The 24,017-nt window shown below is 30.7% G+C and overlaps 1 protein-coding gene across 1 annotated transcript; it reads right to left on the bottom strand.

Annotated features, from left to right (window-relative positions):
* Positions 1-1,833: 1,833 nt before the first annotated feature.
* On the bottom strand, positions 1,834-24,007 carry LOC147031708 (keratin, type II cytoskeletal 7-like). The gene is made up of 4 exons (XM_085852777.1): positions 23,720-24,007; positions 23,413-23,538; positions 4,131-4,361; positions 1,834-2,027 (listed from the first exon to the last, which is right to left on the bottom strand). Exons 1-4 carry the CDS (start codon positions 24,005-24,007, stop codon positions 1,998-2,000), a joined length of 675 nt encoding a protein of 224 aa, XP_085708903.1. The 3' UTR covers positions 1,834-1,997.
* Positions 24,008-24,017: the final 10 nt, after the last annotated feature.

Below are 24,017 nucleotides of genomic sequence, written 5' to 3'. Positions count from 1 at the left end.
CGCTATGGACGCTTGGCCGGTGGGAGACCATGGCTTGGGAAGCACGGATTCTCAATGTTGAATTGTTAACCTATCATCTTTAATAGAACTATAATAGACCAATAAAACTTTAATAGAGATTAAAAAATTTATTCTTGTATTTGAGGAGCATCTCGGCCTGGTTGTACTAGAGCAGCTCGTTTTGTGTTACGTAACATATGTTCAATGAAAAAAGTGGGGGGGGGGGGACAATCGATATGTTCTCCCCCCCTTGATAAAAAATGGGGGGGGGAAATGTCCCCCCCGTCCCCCACCAATCGACGCCTATAAATCTGATCAAAGATGGCCGACTAGTATATTGCCAGACATTTTAGGTGTAAAAAAAAAACCCGATGTTGAACACGTCCTCAACCATTTCTCGGACATGCATTTACTGATGTTGTTCAAACTTGGTGCACAGATAACGAATGATGGCTTACATACGGCCATCATTTTTTTTCGAGATCCAATCCAAGATGGCTGACTGGTGGCTACTTTGTTACTTAAATGTGTCCCCAACCATTTCTCAGACATGCATGGTCCGATTTTGTTCAAACCTGGCACAAGCACAGTACATGATGGCATACACATACTCCTCACTATATTTTGCGATCTGATCAAATATGGCCGACTGGTGGACTGGCAGCCATTTTAGTTGTGCATAAATATGGGTTAGCCCTTTAACTCCACACAGCAAAATTACAAAAACAACAGGGGCTCTGACATGTTGACTTTTATATTTGTTCTTGACAGGAATGTATTATTGACAGTAGGGTGCTGCATCTCCTCAGATCTTCTTCCCTCTGCTGTTTCATGTCTGTGACTTTTTCCAGTCACTTCAGGATGCATGCTCTCTTTCCATCAACCCTCTCATTGTGAAACTCTCCAAAAAGCCGACCGTTCATCTCCACTGCTTTATTTCTCTCTTTCCTGCTTGGAGAACTACCTTCATTGGTCAGTTCATTCCCCACTATTCTATCCAGAGCTTCAAGTTGGCATTACACCACCACCTGAGGTTATCTTCTGTCCCAACCCATGCTATTTACACGATATCCCTGTTCACCCCCCTCAACCCACCCATTCTCTCTTCTTTCTGCTCTTTCATTTCCTTGTTTGTCATGCACATGTGTTGTCTTGCTGGCCCCAGTGTTCTCTCCTGCATCACCTCGCTCTTCCATGAACTGAGATTTTGCAGACAAAAAAGAGATGCTCTGAGTGATTTTTTTTTCCCCATTGCTTTTGTAGTGGCAGGCAAGACAAAAACTTGGAAAATGAATTGGAAAGAATATTGGCATAAAATGGCAGGTACTTTGGCATAAAATTACCTCCTCATTTTTAGCACAGAGAGCTATAGCGATACCCCCGGTGTGAGCGTCAGCGTGAGCGTGAGCGTGAAAATGTTAAAGTTTTTGGTGCAAGTTATTTCCTTTCTAATGTTTTTATCTACCACACTATATTTTACTGATTACAATATACAAATACATATATTGCTTTAAAATTATTTGGATCAGACTTCACTGCAATGCTTTATAAAAAATATTATTAGACGAGTCTTTTAAAAACGATAAATATACAAACAGGCGAACATTGGGTGGCTTTGAGACCAACTCTCTGGTTTAATTACCATGAGATTTTTAGTCCACAAATGGATGATTGAAGATGGAGAGAATATGTGAATGTGCACAAATATAAACAATAACAACATATGCAAGTTTCAGTGGACACATGAATAAAAACGCAATTTTATTTTTTTATACCAATGAAGTTTGTTACTTTTAGATATCATTTGATGTCCGATGACCTCGTTTGTTTAATCCGAGATAATTTACGACATTTATCAAAATTGCAGACTTTATGTGTAATTATACATAAATATGTTGTAAATAAGTTGATAGCAAGAATCATTACATTTACCAGTCAACTGAAAAAAATGAAGCAGAAAAAGATTCGCCTTGAAACCAATCCCTTTACAAACTTCTTCATTCCGATTTTGGTCCTTCGTTGTCAGCCTGTCGCAAAAAAAAAAAACATTAATTCGTGCCATTCCAATGATCTGTCATAAAAACATATAAGGACATCAGCTTAGAAATCAATTGGTATTTGGGTGACATCTCAAACTTGCGGAGTCACCGTGGTCCTGGTATAATACGATATCGACACGTGTGAGAGGGGTCTGGAGTGTTAACTAGGGAGGATCAGTACCAAACCTATTCGTGACCCTCCATTAACATCCCTTTTTTTTTTGTCCTGTTTTTCAAAGCTGTGTCACATAAACCATGTGTATGTTAGCATTCACATCTGAACCTCAGGCTCATGATGTGGGGAATCCAAGTTCAATAAACCATCTGCAAGATGGCCTGTGTACATTTCCATCAAAAGCTCTGGCAAATGATGTAACAACCCCCGGTTCAAAAAAACTACACACGTGTTGGCATGTTAGCACACCCATCCACTGAAATATTTGCCTTTTGATGTGGGCAACCAAATTTAAATCCCATATACCATGTGTTTGTCCATTATCTACCAATGTCATAATATATTTTTAAGTAGATTGATACTGCCTCGTATCTTTGTTACCTCTGCCACTGAAGGTGGACGGAAGTTATGTTTTCACCAGAGTCTGTTTGTCTGTTTGTTTGTCTGTGAAGAGGATGTCTCAAATAATTGTGGACGGATCTGGGCGACATTTTGTGGGCAGGTTGGGTATGTGTCAAGGCCGAACTGATTAGATTTTGGTGAAGATCCGGATCCGGATCCGACCACTAGAACTTTAAAAATGATTCTTCACCATTGAGAGGTAGTGCCAAAAAACATATGTGGAATGATATCTCAAAACGTGCTGGACAGATTCGGATGAAACTTGGTGGACAGGTTGGGTGTGCGACAAGGAAGAATTGATTTGATTTTGGTGAGGATCCGGATCTAGATCCGAGAATTTTTTTGAAGTCATTCTTCACCATTGAGAGAAAGTGATAAAAAAATCTCTATACAGTCAAAAAAAAAAAAAAAAAAAAAACGGTCAGTGAGGCAGTGAAGCCGTGAAGCCCTGAAGCCGTCCGTCAGTCCGTGAAGACTATATGCCAATTAATCACGTCCTGTTTGAACGTTAATTCCCCAAGACCCTTAAGACCTCGAAAACCCAAAAGTCACTGCAGACCCAAAAGTCACCGAAGATCCCAAATATCCCAAAGACCCTGAACACCCCAAAGACCCCAAAGACCTTGAATAACCCCAAGACACCCAAGAACCAGAAGACCCCAAAGACTCTGAAGAACTAAAAGACAGCCAAAACCCCCAAAAACCAGAAGACTCAAAAGACCCTGAATAACAAAAAGACCCAAAAGACCCCGAAGACCCAAAAGTCCCAAAAGACCCTTTAGACCCCTTAGACCTTAACACCATCTAGACCTCATACACCCTTCAGACAGATTAGACAGCTTAGACCCTTGACCACTTGGACCACTTGAACCCTCTGATATTACATATGAAATTTCAAATAAATATAATATCAGCAATATTACAAATAAATTTGTAGAAAATAAATGTTTGTATTATGATTGGTGTAAATCAAATCTGTGACGTTAATCTCTGCAACGATGTGTGCAGTGGCAAGCGTAGCGAGCTGATCCACGCTGGTGATGTATAAAACAATATCTCAAAAAGTTGTGGACGAATTACTACAAACCTAGGTGAATGAGTTGGTTAGCTGACAAGAACAAGCCGATTCAATTTTGGTTAAGGTCCTGATTCAGATCTGACCTATCAGTGTCATGCAAAATTTAAACTGTTCAGCCTGGCGGAGGTATGCGCTCCACCAAATATGGTTCTACTTCTTCCTGTGATTTATACACGTTCTCTAACAATCATCACTAGGTATTATTATTCTCCTAAGAACTACAATTACAATTTGTGTGTAATTATCAATAATAAACGATTAACATTCCATTTGTAAAATTGATCATATTTATCGGTTTGTTTGTTTTTTTCCCCCAAAAAATTGTCCATTTTTGTCATGTAAGATATTGCTCTATATCTCCATTCGGAATATCGTTCCTTGCGTGAAAAATAAATGTTAAGATTCGTCGATATTACATGTATTATCCAAACCGTACCTTGTTGGGGGATGTTTTGGGGGCCAGAAGCAACTTTTTGTAAGAAGAAATGCTGTTTTCGAGCGAAGTCTTAACTTTCATGAGGTCTTGGTAGTTATTGGTGTTTTTTGACATCTCTGATCTTGCGATGGAAAGTTTCTGTTCCAATGAAGCGATTGTCGCCTTCTTTTCTTGCACTGCTCGTTCTGCTCGTTGTTCTGCTGCTTTAATTGCGTTTTCAAGGTCACTCCTCTGTTACAACACAACATAACACAGAAAAAGTTAACATTTGGATTGTAAGTCATTCCAATATTCAAAATATTCATAATAAAGAGATCAGAAATAACTACATAGGAAAATAATTTACTGTACAACTAGAATGTCGAAACCCTCTGGGTGATTTTACAAAAATGATTAAATATTCTGCAAGTGCAGAGTATTGCACACAATGGCCTAACTTACTTGAAGGTCTTCATCAGGTGGATGAAAATATTTCGTTAAAAATGGAATTGTCCAAAATATTCGTCGTTGAAGGTTGTTAAATAATACTTATAAGGTAATATAACACGCAAAAACTACATATCGCTCTTCGATGAGCCAAGATTGTGTATACAAAAAAGAAATTGTACGTTCTGGATATTAAATAAACAATATTCATCTCCTTATCTCTATTCCATTCTCGTGAAGTTTAAATCTGTACTAAAGAGGTTTTGAGCTGGTGTTGGAGAGATGGTGTTGCCAACATACTCAGTGGTTGGAAGGGGTGGAAAGAGGCTGGAAGGACGTGGGGGGAGGGGGGCAGAAGAGTATATACGACTGATCATGAACATTTCTACACCTGAGAATGTATCCCGGACAGGTCGCAAATGCTGATGGAATCTTAACTGAAGCAGGAATTTAGAATTTGGCTGGAGTATTATAACACACAATGACATACCAAATAGGAATACACAAAAGAGCACAACGCAGGGAAAAATGAACTTAAATCATGAAAGTACGAATGATTGGATTCAACGCTTCCGAGTATATCGATCAGGAGGCAGAGTAACTGAAACAAGATCAAGGGGAGTTTTCTTGTGCGTTTCCATCATTTTTAAGTTTCCCGTGAAATGCAGAGGGGAATCCGAATGCGACCCACCCCCCCCCACCCCCCGAAAAAAAATGTGAAGACTTCATTGTCAACATCAACATCAACATCAACATCAACATAAACATAAACATCAACATAAACATCAACATAAACATCAACATAAACATCAACATAAACATAAACATCAACATAAACATAAACATTAACATCAACATAAAAATCAACATAAACATCAACATAAACATCAACATCAACATCAACATAAACATCAACCTCAACATAAACATAAACATCAACATAAACATCAACATAAACATCAACATAAACATAAACATCAACATAAACATCAACATAAACATCAACATAAACATCAACCTCAACATCAACATAAACATCAACATAAACATCAACATAAACATCAACCTCAACATAAACATAAACATCAACATAAACATCAACATAAACATCAACATCAACATCAACCTCAACATAAACATAAACATCAACATAAACATCAACATAAACATCAACATAAACATCAACCTCAACATAAACATCAACAACAACATAAACATCAACATCAACATAAACATCAACATAAACATCAACATAAACATCAACATAAACATCAACCTCAACATAAACATAAACATCAACATAAACATCAACATAAACATCAACATAAACATAAACATCAACATAAACATCAACATAAACATCAACATAAACATCAACATAAACATCAACATAAACATAAACATCAACATAAACATCAACATAAACATCAACATAAACATCAACCTCAACATAAACATAAACATCAACATAAACATAAACATAAACATCAACATAAACATCAACATAAACATCAACATAAACATGAACCTCAACATAAACATAAACATCAACATAAACATAAACAACAACATAAACATCAACATAAACATCAACAAAAACATCAACATAAACATCAACAAAAACATCAACATAAACATCAACCTCAACATCAAGATAAACATCAACATAAACATCAACATAAACATCAACCTCAACATAAACATAAACATCAACATAAACATCAACATAAACATAAATATCAACATAAATATCAACATAAACATCAACATAAATATCAGCAAAATATCAACATAAACATCAACATAAACATCAACATAAATATAAACATCAACATAAACATCAACATAAACATCAACATCAACATAAACATAAACATAAACATCAACATAAACATCAACCTCAACATAAACATAAACATCAACATAAACATAAACATCAACATAAACATCAACATAAACATCAACATAAACATCAACAAAAACATCAACATAAACATCAACCTCAACATCAACATAAACATCAACATAAACATCAACATAAACATCAACCTCAACATAAACATAAACATCAACATAAACATAAACATAAACATCAACATAAACATCAACATAAACATCAACATAAACATCAACATAAACATCAACATAAACATCAACCTCAACATCAACATAAACATCAACATAAACATCAACATAAACATCAACCTCAACATAAACATAAATATCAACATAAACATCAACATAAACATAAACATCAACATAAACATCAACATAAGCATCAACATAAACATCAACCTCAACATCAACATAAACATCAACATAAACATCAACATAAACATCAACCTCAACATAAACATAAACATAAACATCAACATAAACATAAACATCAACATAAACATCAACATAAACATCAACATAAACATCAACATAAACATCAACCTCAACATCAACATAAACATCAACATAAACATCAACATAAACATCAACATAAACATCAACCTCAACATAAACATCAACATAAACATCAACATAAACATAAACATCAACATAAACATCAACATAAACATCAACATAAACATCAACCTCAACATAAACATAAACATCAACAAAAACATAAACAACAACATAATCATAAACATCAACATAAACATCAACATAAACATAAACATAAACATCAACATAAACATCAACATAAACATCAACCTCAATATAAACATAGACATCTACATAAATATCAGCATAAACATCTACATCAACATAAACATCAACATAAACATCAACATAAACATCAACATAAACATCAACCTCAACATAAACATCAACATAATCATCAACATAAACATCAACATAAACATCAACATAAACATCAACCTCAACATAAACATAAACATCAACATAAACATAAACATCAACATAAACATAAACATCAACATAAACATCAACCTCAACATAAACATAAACATCAACATAAACATCAACATAAACATAAACATCAACATAAACATCAACATAAACATCAACATAAACATCAACATAAACATCAACATAAACATCAACATCAACATAAACATAAATATCAACATAAACATCAACATAAACATCAACATAAACATCAACCTCAACATAAACATAAACATCAACATAAACATAAACATCAACATAAACATCAACATAAACATCAACATAAACATCAACATAAACATCAACATAAACATCAACATAAACATCAACATAAACATCAACATAAACATCAACCTCAACATCAACATAAACATCAACATAAACATCAACATAAACATCACCCTCAACATAAACATAAACATCAACATAAACATCAACATAAACATCAACATAAACATAAACATCAACATAAACATCAACATAAACATCAACATAAACATCAACATAAACATAAACCTCAAAATCAACATAAACATCAACATAAACATCAACATAAACATCAACCTCAACATAAACATAAACATCAACATAAACATCAACATAAACATCAACATAAACATAAACATAAACATAAACATAAACATCAACATAAACATCAACATAAACATAAACATCAACATAAACATCAACATAAACATCAACATAAACATCAACCTCAACATCAACATAAACATCAACATAAACATCAACATAAACATCAACATAAACATCAACATAAACATCAACCTCAACATCAACATAAACATCAACATAAACATCAACCTCAACATAAACATAAACATCAACATAAACATCAATATAAACATAAACATCAACATAAACATCAACATAAACATCAACATAAACATCAACATAAACATCAACCTCAACATCAACATAAACATCAACATAAACATCAACATAAACATCAACCTCAACATAAACATAAACATCAACATAAACATCAACAACAAAATAAACATCAACATAAACATCAACATAAACATCAACCTCAACATAAACATCAACATAAACATCAACATAAACATCAACATAAACATCAACATAAACATCAACCTCAACATAAACATAAACATCAACATAAACATAAACATCAACATAAACATAAACATCAACATAAACATCAACATAAACATCAACATAAACATCAACATAAACATCAACATAAACATCAACCTCAACATAAACATCAACATAAACATCAACATAAACATCAACATAAACATCAACCTCAACATAAACATAAACATCAACATAAACATAAACATCAACATAAACATAAACATCAACATAAACATCAACATAAACATCAACATAAACATCAACCTCAACATAAACATCAACATAAACATCAACATAAACATCAACGTAAACATCAACATAAACATCAACCTCAACATAAACATAAACATCAACATAAACATAAACATCAACATAAACATAAACATCAACATAAACATCAACATAAACATCAACATAAACATCAACATAAACATCAACATAAACATCAACCTCAACATAAACATCAACATAAACATCAACATAAACATCAACATAAACATCAACCTCAACATAAACATAAACATCAACATAAACATAAACATCAACATAAACATAAACATCAACATAAACATCAACATAAACATCAACATAAACATCAACATAAACATAAACATCAACCTCAACCTCAACATAAACATAAACATCAACATAAACATCAACATCAACATCAACATAAACATCAACATAAACATCAACATAAACATAAACATCAACATAAACATAAACATTAACATCAACATAAAAATCAACATAAACATCAACATAAACATCAACATAAACATCAACATAAACATCAACCTCAACATAAACATAAACATCAACATAAACATCAACATAAACATCAACATAAACATAAACATCAACATAAACATCAACATAAACATCAACATAAACATCAACCTCAACATCAACATAAACATCAACATAAACATCAACATAAACATCAACCTCAACATAAACATAAACATCAACATAAACATCAACATCAACATCAACCTCAACATAAACATAAACATCAACATAAACATCAACATAAACATCAACATAAACATCAACCTCAACATAAACATCAACATCAACATAAACATCAACATCAACATAAACATCAACATAAACATCAACATAAACATCAACATAAACATCAACCTCAACATAAACATAAACATCAACATAAACATCAACATAAACATCAACATAAACATAAACATCAACATAAACATCAACATAAACATCAACATAAACATCAACATAAACATCAACCTCAACATAAACATCAACATAAACATCAACATAAACATCAACCTCAACATAAACATAAACATCAACATAAACATAAACATCAACATAAACATCAACATAAACATCAACATAAACATCAACCTCAACATCAACATAAACATCAACATAAACATAAACATCAACATAAACATCAACATAAACATCAACATAAACATCAACATAAACATCAACATAAACATCAACCTCAACATCAACATAAACATCAACATAAACATCAACATAAACATCAACCTCAACATAAACATAAACATCAACATAAACATCAACATAAACATAAACATCAACATAAACATCAACATAAACATCAACATAAACATCAACCTCAACATCAACATAAACATCAACATAAACATCAACATAAACATCAACCTCAACATAAACATAAACATCAACATAAACATCAACATAAACATAAACATCAACATAAACATCAACATAAACATAAACATCAACATAAACATAAACACAAACATCAACATAAACATCAACCTCAACATAAACATAAACATCAAAATAAACATAAACATCAACATAAACATCAACATAAACATCAACATAAACATCAACAAAAACATCAACATAAACATCAACCTCAACATCAACATAAATATCAACATAAACATCAACATAAACATCAACCTCAACATAAACATAAACATCAACATAAACATAAACATCAACATAAACATCAACATAAACATCAACATAAACATCAACCTCAACATCAACATAAACATCAACATAAACATCAACATAAACATCAACCTCAACATAAACATAAACATCAACATAAACATCAACATAAACATAAGCATCAACATAAACATCAGCATAAACTACAACATAAACATCAACCTCAACATCAACATAAACATCAACATAAACATCAACATAAACATCAACCTCAACATAAACATCAACATAATCATCAACATAAACATCAACATAAACATCAACATAAACATCAACCTCAACATAAACATAAACATCAACATAAACATAAACATCAACATAAACATAAACATCAACATAAACATCAACCTCAACATAAACATAAACATCAACATAAACATCAACATAAACATAAACATCAACATAAACATCAACATAAACATCAACATAAACATCAACATAAACATCAACATAAACATCAACATCAACATAAACATAAACATCAACATAAACATCAACATAAACATCAACATAAACATCAACCTCAACATAAACATAAACATCAACATAAACATCAACATAAACATAAACATCAACATAAACATCAACATAAACATCAACATAAACATCAACATAAACATCAACATAAACATCAACATAAACATCAACCTCAACATCAACATAAACATCAACATAAACATCAACATAAACATCAACCTCAACATAAACATAAACATCAACATAAACATCAACATAAACATCAACATAAACATAAACATCAACATAAACATCAACATAAACATCAACATAAACATCAACATAAACATAAACCTCAAAATCAACATAAACATCAACATAAACATCAACATAAACATCAACCTCAACATAAACATAAACATCAACATAAACATCAACATCAACATCAACATAAACATAAACATAAACATAAACATAAACATCAACATAAACATCAATATAAACATAAACATCAACATAAACATCAACATAAACATCAACATAAACATCAACCTCAACATCAACATAAACATCAACATAAACATCAACATAAACATCAACATAAACATCAACATAAACATCAACCTCAACATCAACATAAACATCAACATAAACATCAACCTCAACATAAACATAAACATCAACATAAACATCAACATAAACATCAACCTCAACATAAACATCAACATAAACATCAACATAAACATAAACATCAACATAAACATCAACATAAACATCAACATAAACATCAACCTCAACATCAACATAAACATCAACATAAACATAAACATCAACATAAACATAAACATCAACATAAACATCAACATAAACATAAACATAAACATCAACATAAACATCAACATAAACATCAACCTCAACATAAACATAAACATCAACATAAACATCAACATAAACATCAACATCAACATAAACATCAACATAAACATCAACATAAACATCAACATAAACATCAACCTCAACATAAACATCAACATAATCATCAACATAAACATCAACATAAACATCAACATAAACATCAACCTCAACATAAACATAAACATCAACATAAACATAAACATCAACATAAACATAAACATCAACATAAACATCAACCTCAACATAAACATAAACATCAACATAAACATCAACATAAACATAAACATCAACATAAACATCAACATAAACATCAACATAAACATCAACATAAACATCAACATAAACATCAACATAAATATAAATATCAACATAAACATCAACATAAACATCAACATAAACATCAACATAAACATCAACATAAACATCAACCTCAACATCAACATAAACATCAACATAAACATCAACATAAACATCAACCTCAACATAAACATAAAGTTCATCATAAACATCAACATAAACATAAACATTTACATAAACATCTACATAAAGATCAACATAAACATCAACCTCAACATCAACATAAACATCAACATAAACATAAACATAAACATCAACCTCAACATAAACATAAACATCAACATAAACATCAACATAAACATAAACATCAACATAAACATCAACATAAACATCAACATCAACATAAACATAAACATAAACATCAACATAAACATCAACCTCAACATAAACATAAACATCAACATAAACATAAACATCAACATAAACATCAACATAAACATCAACATAAACATCAACAAAAACATCTACATAAACATCAACCTCAACATCAACATAAATATCAACATAAACATCAACATAAACATCAACCTCAACATCAACATAAACATCAACGCATAAACATCAACATAAACATCAACATAAACATCAACATAAACATCAACCTCAACATCAACATAAACATCAACATAAACATCAACCTCAACATAAACATAAACATCAACATAAACATCAACATAAACATAAACATCAACATAAACATCAACATAAACATAAACATCAACATAAACAAAACATAAACATCAACATAAACATCAACATCAACATCAACATAAACATCAACATAAACATCAACATAAACATCAACCTCAACATAAACATAGACATCAACATAAACATCAACATAAACATCAACATCAACATAAACATCCAACATAAACATCAACATGGCAAACCTCAACATAAACATCAACCTCAACATAAACATCAACATCAATCATCAACATAAACATCAACATAAACATCAACATAAACATCAACCTCAACATAAACATAAACATCAACATAAACATCAACATAAACATCAACATAAACATAAACATCAACATAAACATCAACCTCAACATCAACATAAACATAACATCAACATAAACATCAACATAACATCAACATAAACATCAACATAAACATCAACATAAACATCAACCTCAACATAAACATAAACATCAACATAAACATCAACATAAACATCAACATAAACATAAACATCAACATAAACATCAACATCAACATAAACATAAACATCAACATAAACATCAACATAAACATAAACATCAACATAAACATCAACATAAACATCAACATAAACATCAACATCAAACATAAACATCAAACATCAACATAAACATCAACATAAACATCAACATAAACATCAACCTCAACATAAACATAAACATCAACATAAACATCAACATAAACATCAACATCAACATCAAACATAAACATCAACATAAACATCAACATAAACATCAACATAAACATCAACATAAACATCAACATAAACATCAACATAAACATCAACATAAACATCAACATAAACATCAACCTCAACATAAACATAAACATCAACATAAACATCAACATAAACATCAACATAAACATAAACATCAGCATAAACATCAACATAAACATCAACATAAACATCAACATAAACATAACCTCAACATCAACATAAACATCAACATAAACATCAACATAAACATCAACCTCAACATAAACATAAACATCAACATAAACATCAACATAAACATCAACATAAACATAAACATCAACATAAACATCAACATAAACATCAACATAAACATCAACATAAACATCAACCTCACATAAACATAAACATCAACATAAACATCAACATAAACATCAAACATCAACATAAACATCAACATAAACATCAACATAAACATCAACATAAACATCAACATAAACATCAAACATAAACATCAACATAAACATCAACATAAACATCAACCTCAACATAAACATAAACATCAACATAAACAAAAACATGAACATAAACATCAACATAAACAGCAACATAAAGATCAAGCTCAAGATAAACATCAACAAAAACATCAACATAAACAACAACATAAACATCAACATAAACATCAACCACAACATAAACATAAACATCAACATAAACATCAAACATCAACATAAACATCAACATAAACATCAACATAAACATCAACATAAACATCAACATAATCATGAACATTAACATGTGCATCAACATAAACTTCAACATACATATCAACATTAACATCAGACTCAACATAAACATAAACATCTTCATAATCATAAACATCAAGATAATCATAATCATGAACATAATCATCAACATAAACATAAACATAAACATCAACATAAACATCAACATAAACATCAACATCAACATAAACATCAACATAAACATCAACGTAAACATCAACATAAACATCAATCTCAACATAAACATAAACAACAACATAAACATAAACATCAACATAAACATAAACATCAACATAAATATCAACCTAAACATCATCATAAGCAACAAGATAAACATCAACATAAACATCAACGTCAACATAAACATCAACATAAACATCAGTATAAACATCAACATAAACATCAACCTCAACATAAACATAAACATCAACATAAACATAAACATCAACATAAACATCAAACATCAACATAAACATCAACATAAACATCAACATAAACATCAAACATCAACCTCAACCTCAACATAAACATCAAGCATAAACATCAACATAAACATCAACATAAACATCAACCTCAACATGTCAACATAAACATCAACATAAACATAAACATCAACATAAACATAAACATCAACATAAACATCAACATAAACATCAACATAAACATCAACATAAACATCAACATAAACATCAACCTCAACATAAACATCAAACAACATCAACATAAACATCAACATAAACATCAACCTCAACATAAACATAAACATCAACATAAACATAAACATCAACATCAACATAAACATCAACATAAACATCAACATAAACATCAACATAAACATCAAACATAAACATCAACCTCAACATAAACATAAACATCAACATAAACATCAACATCAACATCAACATAAGCCTCAACATAAACATAAACATCAAAGCATAAACATCAACATAAACATCAACATAAACATCAAACATCAACATAAACATCAACATAAACATCAACATAAACATCAACATAAACATCAACATAAACTCAACATAAACATAAACATCAACATAAACATCAACATAACATCAACCTCAACATAAACATAAACATCAACATAAACATCAACATAAACATCAACATAAACATCAACCTAAACATCAACATAAACATCAACATAAACATCAACATAAACATCAACATAAACATAAACATCAACATAAACATCAACATAAACATCAACATAAACATCAACATCAAACATCAACATAAACATCAACATAAACATCAACATCAACATAAACATCAACATAAACATCAACATAAACATCAACATCAAACATCAACATAAACATCAACATAAACATAAACATCAACATAAACATCAACATAAACATCAACATAAACATCAACATAAACATCAACATAAACATCAACCTCAACATCAACATAAACATCAACATAAACATCAACATAAACATCAACCTCAACATAAACATAAACATCAACATAAACATAAACAACATAAACATAAACATCAACATAAACATCAACATAAACATCAACATAAACATCAACCTCAACATCAACATAAACATCAACATAAACATCAACATAAACATCAACCTCAACATAAACATAAACATCAACATAAACATCAAACATAAACATAAACATCAACATAAACATCAACATAAACATCAACAAAAACATCAACATAAACATCAACCTCAACATCAACATAAACATCAACATAAACATCAACATAAACATCAACCTCAACATAAACATAAACATCAACATAAACATCAACATAAACATCAACATAAACATCAACATAAACATCAACATAAACATCAACCTCAACATCAACATAAACATCAACATAAACATCAACATAAACATCAACCTCAACATAAACATAAACATCAACATAAACATCAAACATCAAACATAAACATCAACATAAACATCAACATAAACATCAACCTCAACATCAACATAAACATCAACATAAACATCAACATAAACATCAACCTCAACATAAACATAAACATCAACATAAACATCAACATAAACATCAACATAAACATCAACATAAACATCAACATAAACATCAACCTCAACATCAACATAAACATCAACATAAACATCAACCTCAACATAAACATAAACATCAACATAAACATCAACATAAACATCAACCTCAACATAAACATCAACATAAACATCAACATAAACATAAACATCAACATAAACATCAACATAAACATCAACATAAACATCAACCTCAACATAAACATAAACATCAACATAAACATAAACATCAACATAAATATAAACATCAACATAAACATCAACATAAACATAAACATAAACATCAACATAAACATCAACATAAACTTCAACCTCAACATAAACATAGACATCAACATAAACATCAACATAAACATCAACATCAACATAAACATCAACATAAACATCAACATAAACATCAACATAAACATCAACCTCAACATAAACATCAACATAATCATCAACATAAACATCAACATAAACATCAACATAAACATCAACCTCAACATAAACATAAACATCAACATAAACATAAACATCAACATAAACATAAACATCAACATAAACATCAACCTCAACATAAAGATAAACATCAACATAAACATCAACATAAACATAAACATCAACATAAACATCAACATAAACATCAACATAAACATCAACATAAACATCAACAGAAAACATCAACATCAACATAAACATAAACATCAACATAAACATCAACATAAACATCAACATAAACATCAACCTCAACATAAACATAAACATCAACATAAACATAAACATCAACATAAACATCAACATAAACATCAACATAAACATCAACATAAACATCAACATAAACATCAACATAAACATCAACCTCAACATCAACATAAACATCAACATAAACATCAACATAAACATCAACCTCAACATAATCATAAACATCTACATAAACATCAACATAAACATCAACATAAACATAAACATCAACATAAACATCAACATAAACATCAACATAAACATCAACATAAACATAAACCTCAAAATCAACATAAACATCAACATAAACATTAACATAAACATCAACCTCAACATAAACATAAACATCAACATAAACATCAACATAAACATCAACATAAACATAAACATAAACATCAACATAAACATCAACATAAACATAAACATCAACATAAACATCAAGATAAACATCAACATAAACATCAACCTCAACATCAACATAAACATCAACATAAACATCAACATAAACATCAACATAAACATCAACATAAACATCAACCTCAACATCAACATAAACATCAACATAAACATCAATATAAATATCAACATAAACATAAACATCAACATAAACATCAACATAAACATAAACATCAACATAAACATCAACATAAACATCAACATAAACATCAACATAAACATCAACCTCAACATCAACATAAACATCAACATAAACATCAACATAAACATCAACCTCAACATAAACATAAACATCAACATAAACATCAACATCAACATAAACATAAACATCAACATAAACATAAACATCAACCTCAACCTCAACATAAACATAAACATCAACATAAACATCAACATAAACATCAACATAAACATCAACCTCAACATAAACATAAACATCAACATAAACATAAACATCAACATAAACAAAAACATGAACATAAACATCATCATAAACATCAACATGAACATCAACATCAACATAAACATCAACATAAACATCAACATAAACATCAACATAAACATCAACATAAACATCAACCTCAACATAAACATAAACATCAACATAAACATAAACGTCACCATAAACATAAACATCAACATAAACATCAACATAAACATCAACATAAACAATATAAATATCAACATAAACATCTCAATATAAATATCAACATAAATATCATAAACATCAATATAAACATCAACATAAATATCAATATAAACATCAATATAAATATAAATATAAATATCAACATAAACATCAATATAAACATCAACATATAAATATAAATATCAACATAAACATCAACATAAACATCAACATATAAATATCAATATAAACATAAATATCAACATAAATATAAACATCAACATAAATATCAATATAAACATCAACATAAATATCAAATATAAATATCAATATAAATATCAACATAAATATCAACATAAACATAAATATCAATATAAATATCAACATAAACATCAACATATAAATATAAATATCAACATAAATATAAACATCAATATAAACATCAATATAAATATCAATATAAATATCAATATAAATATAAATATCAACATAAATATCAACATAAACATCAACATAAACATCAATATAAATATCAACCTCAACATCAATATAAACATCAACATAAATATCAACATAAATATCATCAATATAAACATAAACATCAACATAAACATCAACATCAACATAAATATCAACATAAACATCAACATAAATATCAATATAAATATCAACATAAATATCAACATAAATATCAACATAAACATCAACATAAACATCAATATAAACATCAACCTCAATATAAACATAAATATCAACATAAATATCAACATATCAACATAAACATCAACATAAACATCAACATAAATATCATCAACATAAATATCAACATAAATATCAACATATAACATATAAATATCAACATAAATATCATCAACATAAATATCAATATAAACATAAACATAAATATCAACATAAACATAAAATAACATAAACATAAATATCAACATAAACATCAACATAAACATCAACATAAATATCAATATCAACATAAACATCAACATAAACATCAACATAAACATCAACATAAACATCAACATAAACATCAACCTCAACATAAACATAAATATCAACATAAATATAAACATCAACATCAACATAAACATCAACATAAACATCAATATAAATATAAATATCAACCTCAACATAAACAATATAAATATAAATATCATCAACATAAACATAAACATCAACATAAATATCAACATAAATATCAATATAAACATAAACATAAACATAAATATCAAATATCAACATATCAATATAAATATCAACATAAATATCAACATAAACATCAACATAAACATATAACATATAACATAAATATCAACATCAACATCAATATAAATATAAACATCAACATAAATATCAAATATCAATATCAATATAAACATCAAACATAAACATCAACATAAACATCAATATCAACATCAACATAAACATCAACATAAACATCAACATAAATATAAACATCAACCTCAACCTCAACATAAATATAAATATCAACATAAATATCAACATCAACATCAACATCAACATAAACATCAACATAAACATCAACATAAACATAAACATCAACCTCAACATAAACATCAACATAAACATCAACATAAACATCAACATAAACATCAACCTCAACCTCAACCTCAACATAAACATAAACATCAACATAAACATCAACATCAACATCAACATAAACATCAACATAAACATCAACATAAACATCAACATCAACATCAACATAAACATCAACATAAACATCAACATAAACATAAACATCAACCTCAACCTCAACATAAACATAAACATCAACATAAACATCAACATCAACATCAACATAAACATCAACATAAACATCAACATAAACATAAACATCAACCTCAACCTCAACATAAACATAAACATCAACATAAACATCAACATCAACATCAACATCAACATAAACATCAACATAAACATCAACATAAACATAAACATCAACCTCAACATAAACATCAACATAAACATCAACATAAACATCAACATAAACATAAACATCAACCTCAACCTCAACATAAACATAAACATCAACATAAACATCAACATCAACATCAACATAAACATCAACATAAACATCAACATAAACATCAACATCAACATCAACATAAACATCAACATAAACATCAACATAAACATAAACATCAACCTCAACCTCAACATAAACATAAACATCAACATCAACATCAACATCAACATCAACATAAACATCAACATAAACATAAACATCAACATAAACATAAACATCAACCTCAACATAAACATCAACATAAACATCAACATAAACATCAACATAAACATCAACATAAACATCAACATCAACATCAACATCAACATCAACATCAACATCAACATCAACATCAACATCAACATCAACATCAACATCAACATCAACATCAACATCAACATCAACATCAACATCAACATCAACATCAACATCAACATCAACATCAACATCAACATCAACATCAACATCAACATCAACATCAACATCAACATCAACATCAACATCAACATCCACATCAACATCAACATCATTTATAAAGCATCGTGGCTGTGGAAGCAGTTCCTGTGCAAGTGTTATATCCTGGTTGTTTTGCCGTTGCCTTCCAGCAGTGTGTCAGGGCAGGTATATGTAATTTGTTTGTTGTACTCGCAGAAGGGATGTGGGATGTACGTCCACCATCTAATACTGGCAGACGGGGTGTCCGGTTTAACGTCCATCTAAGGGAGGCGCACACATTGATGAATGTGAAACACCGGCATGACAGTTTATAGGTGGGTCGAGCTCGAAATTCGAACCCAGGGAAGACAGCTTAGAGGTGAACATGCATACCTCAAGCACCGGTGCTGTGCTACCAGTCCAACATTACATTTGGTAGGCAGAGTGAATGGTTCAGCTAAATTATACCTTTACCACAATGACGTTTGCCCTTTCTGAAAACACCTCTACAAATGGATAAATGACAAGTTAAAATTACAATCACGTACAGTGCATGTAAAACAATAGATTCACAAGGGTGCGCATTACGTTGGATGTCCTATCTACTAACATTAGCTGGTAGATGTTAAATAGCCCAATGTCTTTCGCTAAGTGTATGTGAGTTATCGTTAAACCCTGAACAAATTACAAATTCCTGCCACAGCCAGTCGAACATCATACCTGTTTCACCTGATGATGTATTTACCACCTGTTTCATGAAAGGCTTGGACAATCTCAATTCCACAGTGGACCTCACAAGAAGGTGGATTAATTGGGACCGTTAAAGTACAAGTTAGTAGTAGTAGTATAGCCATTGTAGTAGTAGCAGTCATATCAAATTAAAATAATAAGTTTTCATCTATATATTACTAAAACTCTCATCTTGTATGTATGTATCTATTTATGTATGTATATATGTATGTATGTATGTATGTATCTTCCCGAAATACAGCGAAAACAGTACACGATAGCGCAAAAATTTTAGGGCCACCTTACTTATCATTCACCTGCGGTGTGCAGTATCAAGTTTCGTTCAAATTGGGCAACGAAAAAAGTTATTAAAAAATCAATTCCCCATTCAGTCAAGTACTCTTCGGGATTATTTGATCAATGCAAACAATCTCAGCGGTATCGTTCCCTGGAGCTATGTTTTTTGTTTTTTTTGAAATGTTTTTTTTCATCAACCGCTGTCACAACGGGTTCACGGGTCGTCTAGTACTTTATAACGCTTTCAGTCGGTGTAGTGAAGTTTACCTCTCAATGCTGATCATGTATCATTATTACAGCTTCATCCCGTTGGACGCCTCGGCAGAATATCGCACAACATCATCTGCAAGCATTGACTGTCTCTACTGCTGATGACATCAACAACATCTTCAAAATGATTCAACACTTGTTGCCTCGATCATTAGTTTGAGCACCACGATCACCCCATCTACCATTTTGAGTGGTTTCTGGTGTTTTTATTTGGGCAGTTCACACTCAAATGAAGAAACTTCTCTTCTTTCAGCTGCAAAAAAACCTATTAAATGGCAGAATACAAAAGACTATTTAATCTACTGATTATGGACCAAGGTGTGCGAACCACTACCTTTTAAAAAAAAAAAACCTCAAGCTTCAGTTGATAAAATATATCATTTTAAAAGTGGTTCAACCAGTTCAGACTCATATTTATTGCGAGTCTGTAAAAGGGCTGTTAAAGGGACTGAAAAGTGTACAGAAGGCGACCCATATGATAACGGAAAACTGAAGATGAGAACTTGTGACCGGTTAATACATCATCAGGTGAAGTCTGAACTAATTTCACAACAGGTGCACTTTTTATACCGAGTCGGGGCTCATGGAGGAGCTAGGACATAGAACGGATCAGGATGCAACAGAACAAAACAAACTGCAGGAGCGGGTGTTACACACAACAGCGGGGTTAAGGGACAAAATAGAGAGACTTTGAAGATTATGGGATGTGAGGAAGAATGAAGGCTGGGGAAGGACACGGGGCCTGAACAAGATGGATACAGAAGCAAACTCACAGTACAGGAAAGAAAACAGAAAAGTTGGAAAGAGGTGCGCTTGGGGAGGGTCAGTGGGGGTAGAAAAGTTAATGGTTTTGGATGGGGGATGATCTGAGATGGTGGACTTGAAAACCTGGAGGGAAGAATGAAATTGAAGAGAATGTGGAAGACGATTCCACAGGCAGGAAAAAGAGAGACGAATGAGTGTAGGTGAGCAGTGATTCTGGATTTTGTGATTTAACAAGAAGGGGGCTACTTGTAAGAATTCACTTGCTTTGAAGAATAAAGACAAAGTGTTTTTTTTAAAGGGCGAGAGATGAAACATGGACATATGCAGTGATGCAGAGGACCGTTAGATGAGCCAATGCAACAGATGTTCACATTTCATGGAAACTTGCTCTTGACCAATGAAGGATTTAAAGAAACTTTTCTCAAATAAATGAGCTCTTTAAAATTAAAATTACGAATGTATCTGCTCATTCCCACCCGACTTCTCTGCTCCTTTGTTTCACACACGAGCCGAGCCATGCGGGTGGACAGCTCTTCCAGCTCCTTCTTTGTATTTTTCAGTTCCATGCGATTCACCTTGGTCGCTTCTATGATGTTCTGCACCTGCAAAATTTATTCAGGCGACACAATGTTGTCATCCTTAGAAAGCGGACAAGTTCGTCCTCAATTACAGTTTACAAGATCAATTGTAACAAGTCATGATTATGGTCGTGGGTGTGAAACCAAAGTCAGTGATTTCTTCTTCAGACCATGGTGGACGACTAATAAAAAAATAGTTGCTTGCCTTCGCCTCGTACTGCTGCTCCATTTTCTCACGGACTTCAGAAACCATAGCCTCCAGTCGAGCTGGTACGTCGGCGGCAATCGCAGCCCGAGCATTGTCCGCGGAGATGGAACTTTCAAGGGAGATCGCAGGAGTGATGACCTCTCCAGGTGTATTGTCCCCCTTCGGGGTCTCCGTACCCCTTTGTTGTGACACGCACCTGGGACTCACATCGATTGCTGTTGGTGATGAATTCCTTGATCCCTGCAGACCAGGACGGTCCGGGTTTCGCTCTGGTTTCTTGTTCATTGCTGAAAAT

Source organism: Eptatretus burgeri, chromosome 2 (assembly GCF_056783735.1).
Source record: "Eptatretus burgeri isolate ZD-2024b chromosome 2, Ebu_testis_v1, whole genome shotgun sequence".
Classification (NCBI taxonomy): Eukaryota; Metazoa; Chordata; class Myxini; order Myxiniformes; family Myxinidae; genus Eptatretus; species Eptatretus burgeri.
This window is presented reverse-complemented; position numbering and strand designations above follow the sequence as displayed.

What these genes read in the sequence shown, in the direction of transcription:
- LOC147031708 (XM_085852777.1), bottom strand. Translation starts at nt 24,007, where the DNA reads ATGAACAAGAAACCAGAGCGAAACCCGGACCGTCCTGGTCTGCAGGGA. An exon ending in AGCAGCAGTACGAGGCGAAG is followed by an intron (nt 23,539 to 23,719) that starts GCAAGCAACTAT and finishes TAAATTTTGCAG; the next exon opens with GTGCAGAACATCATAGAAGC. An exon ending in CCAAAACATCCCCCAACAAG is followed by an intron (nt 2,028 to 4,130) that starts GTACGGTTTGGA and finishes TTTTTGCGACAG; the next exon opens with GCTGACAACGAAGGACCAAA.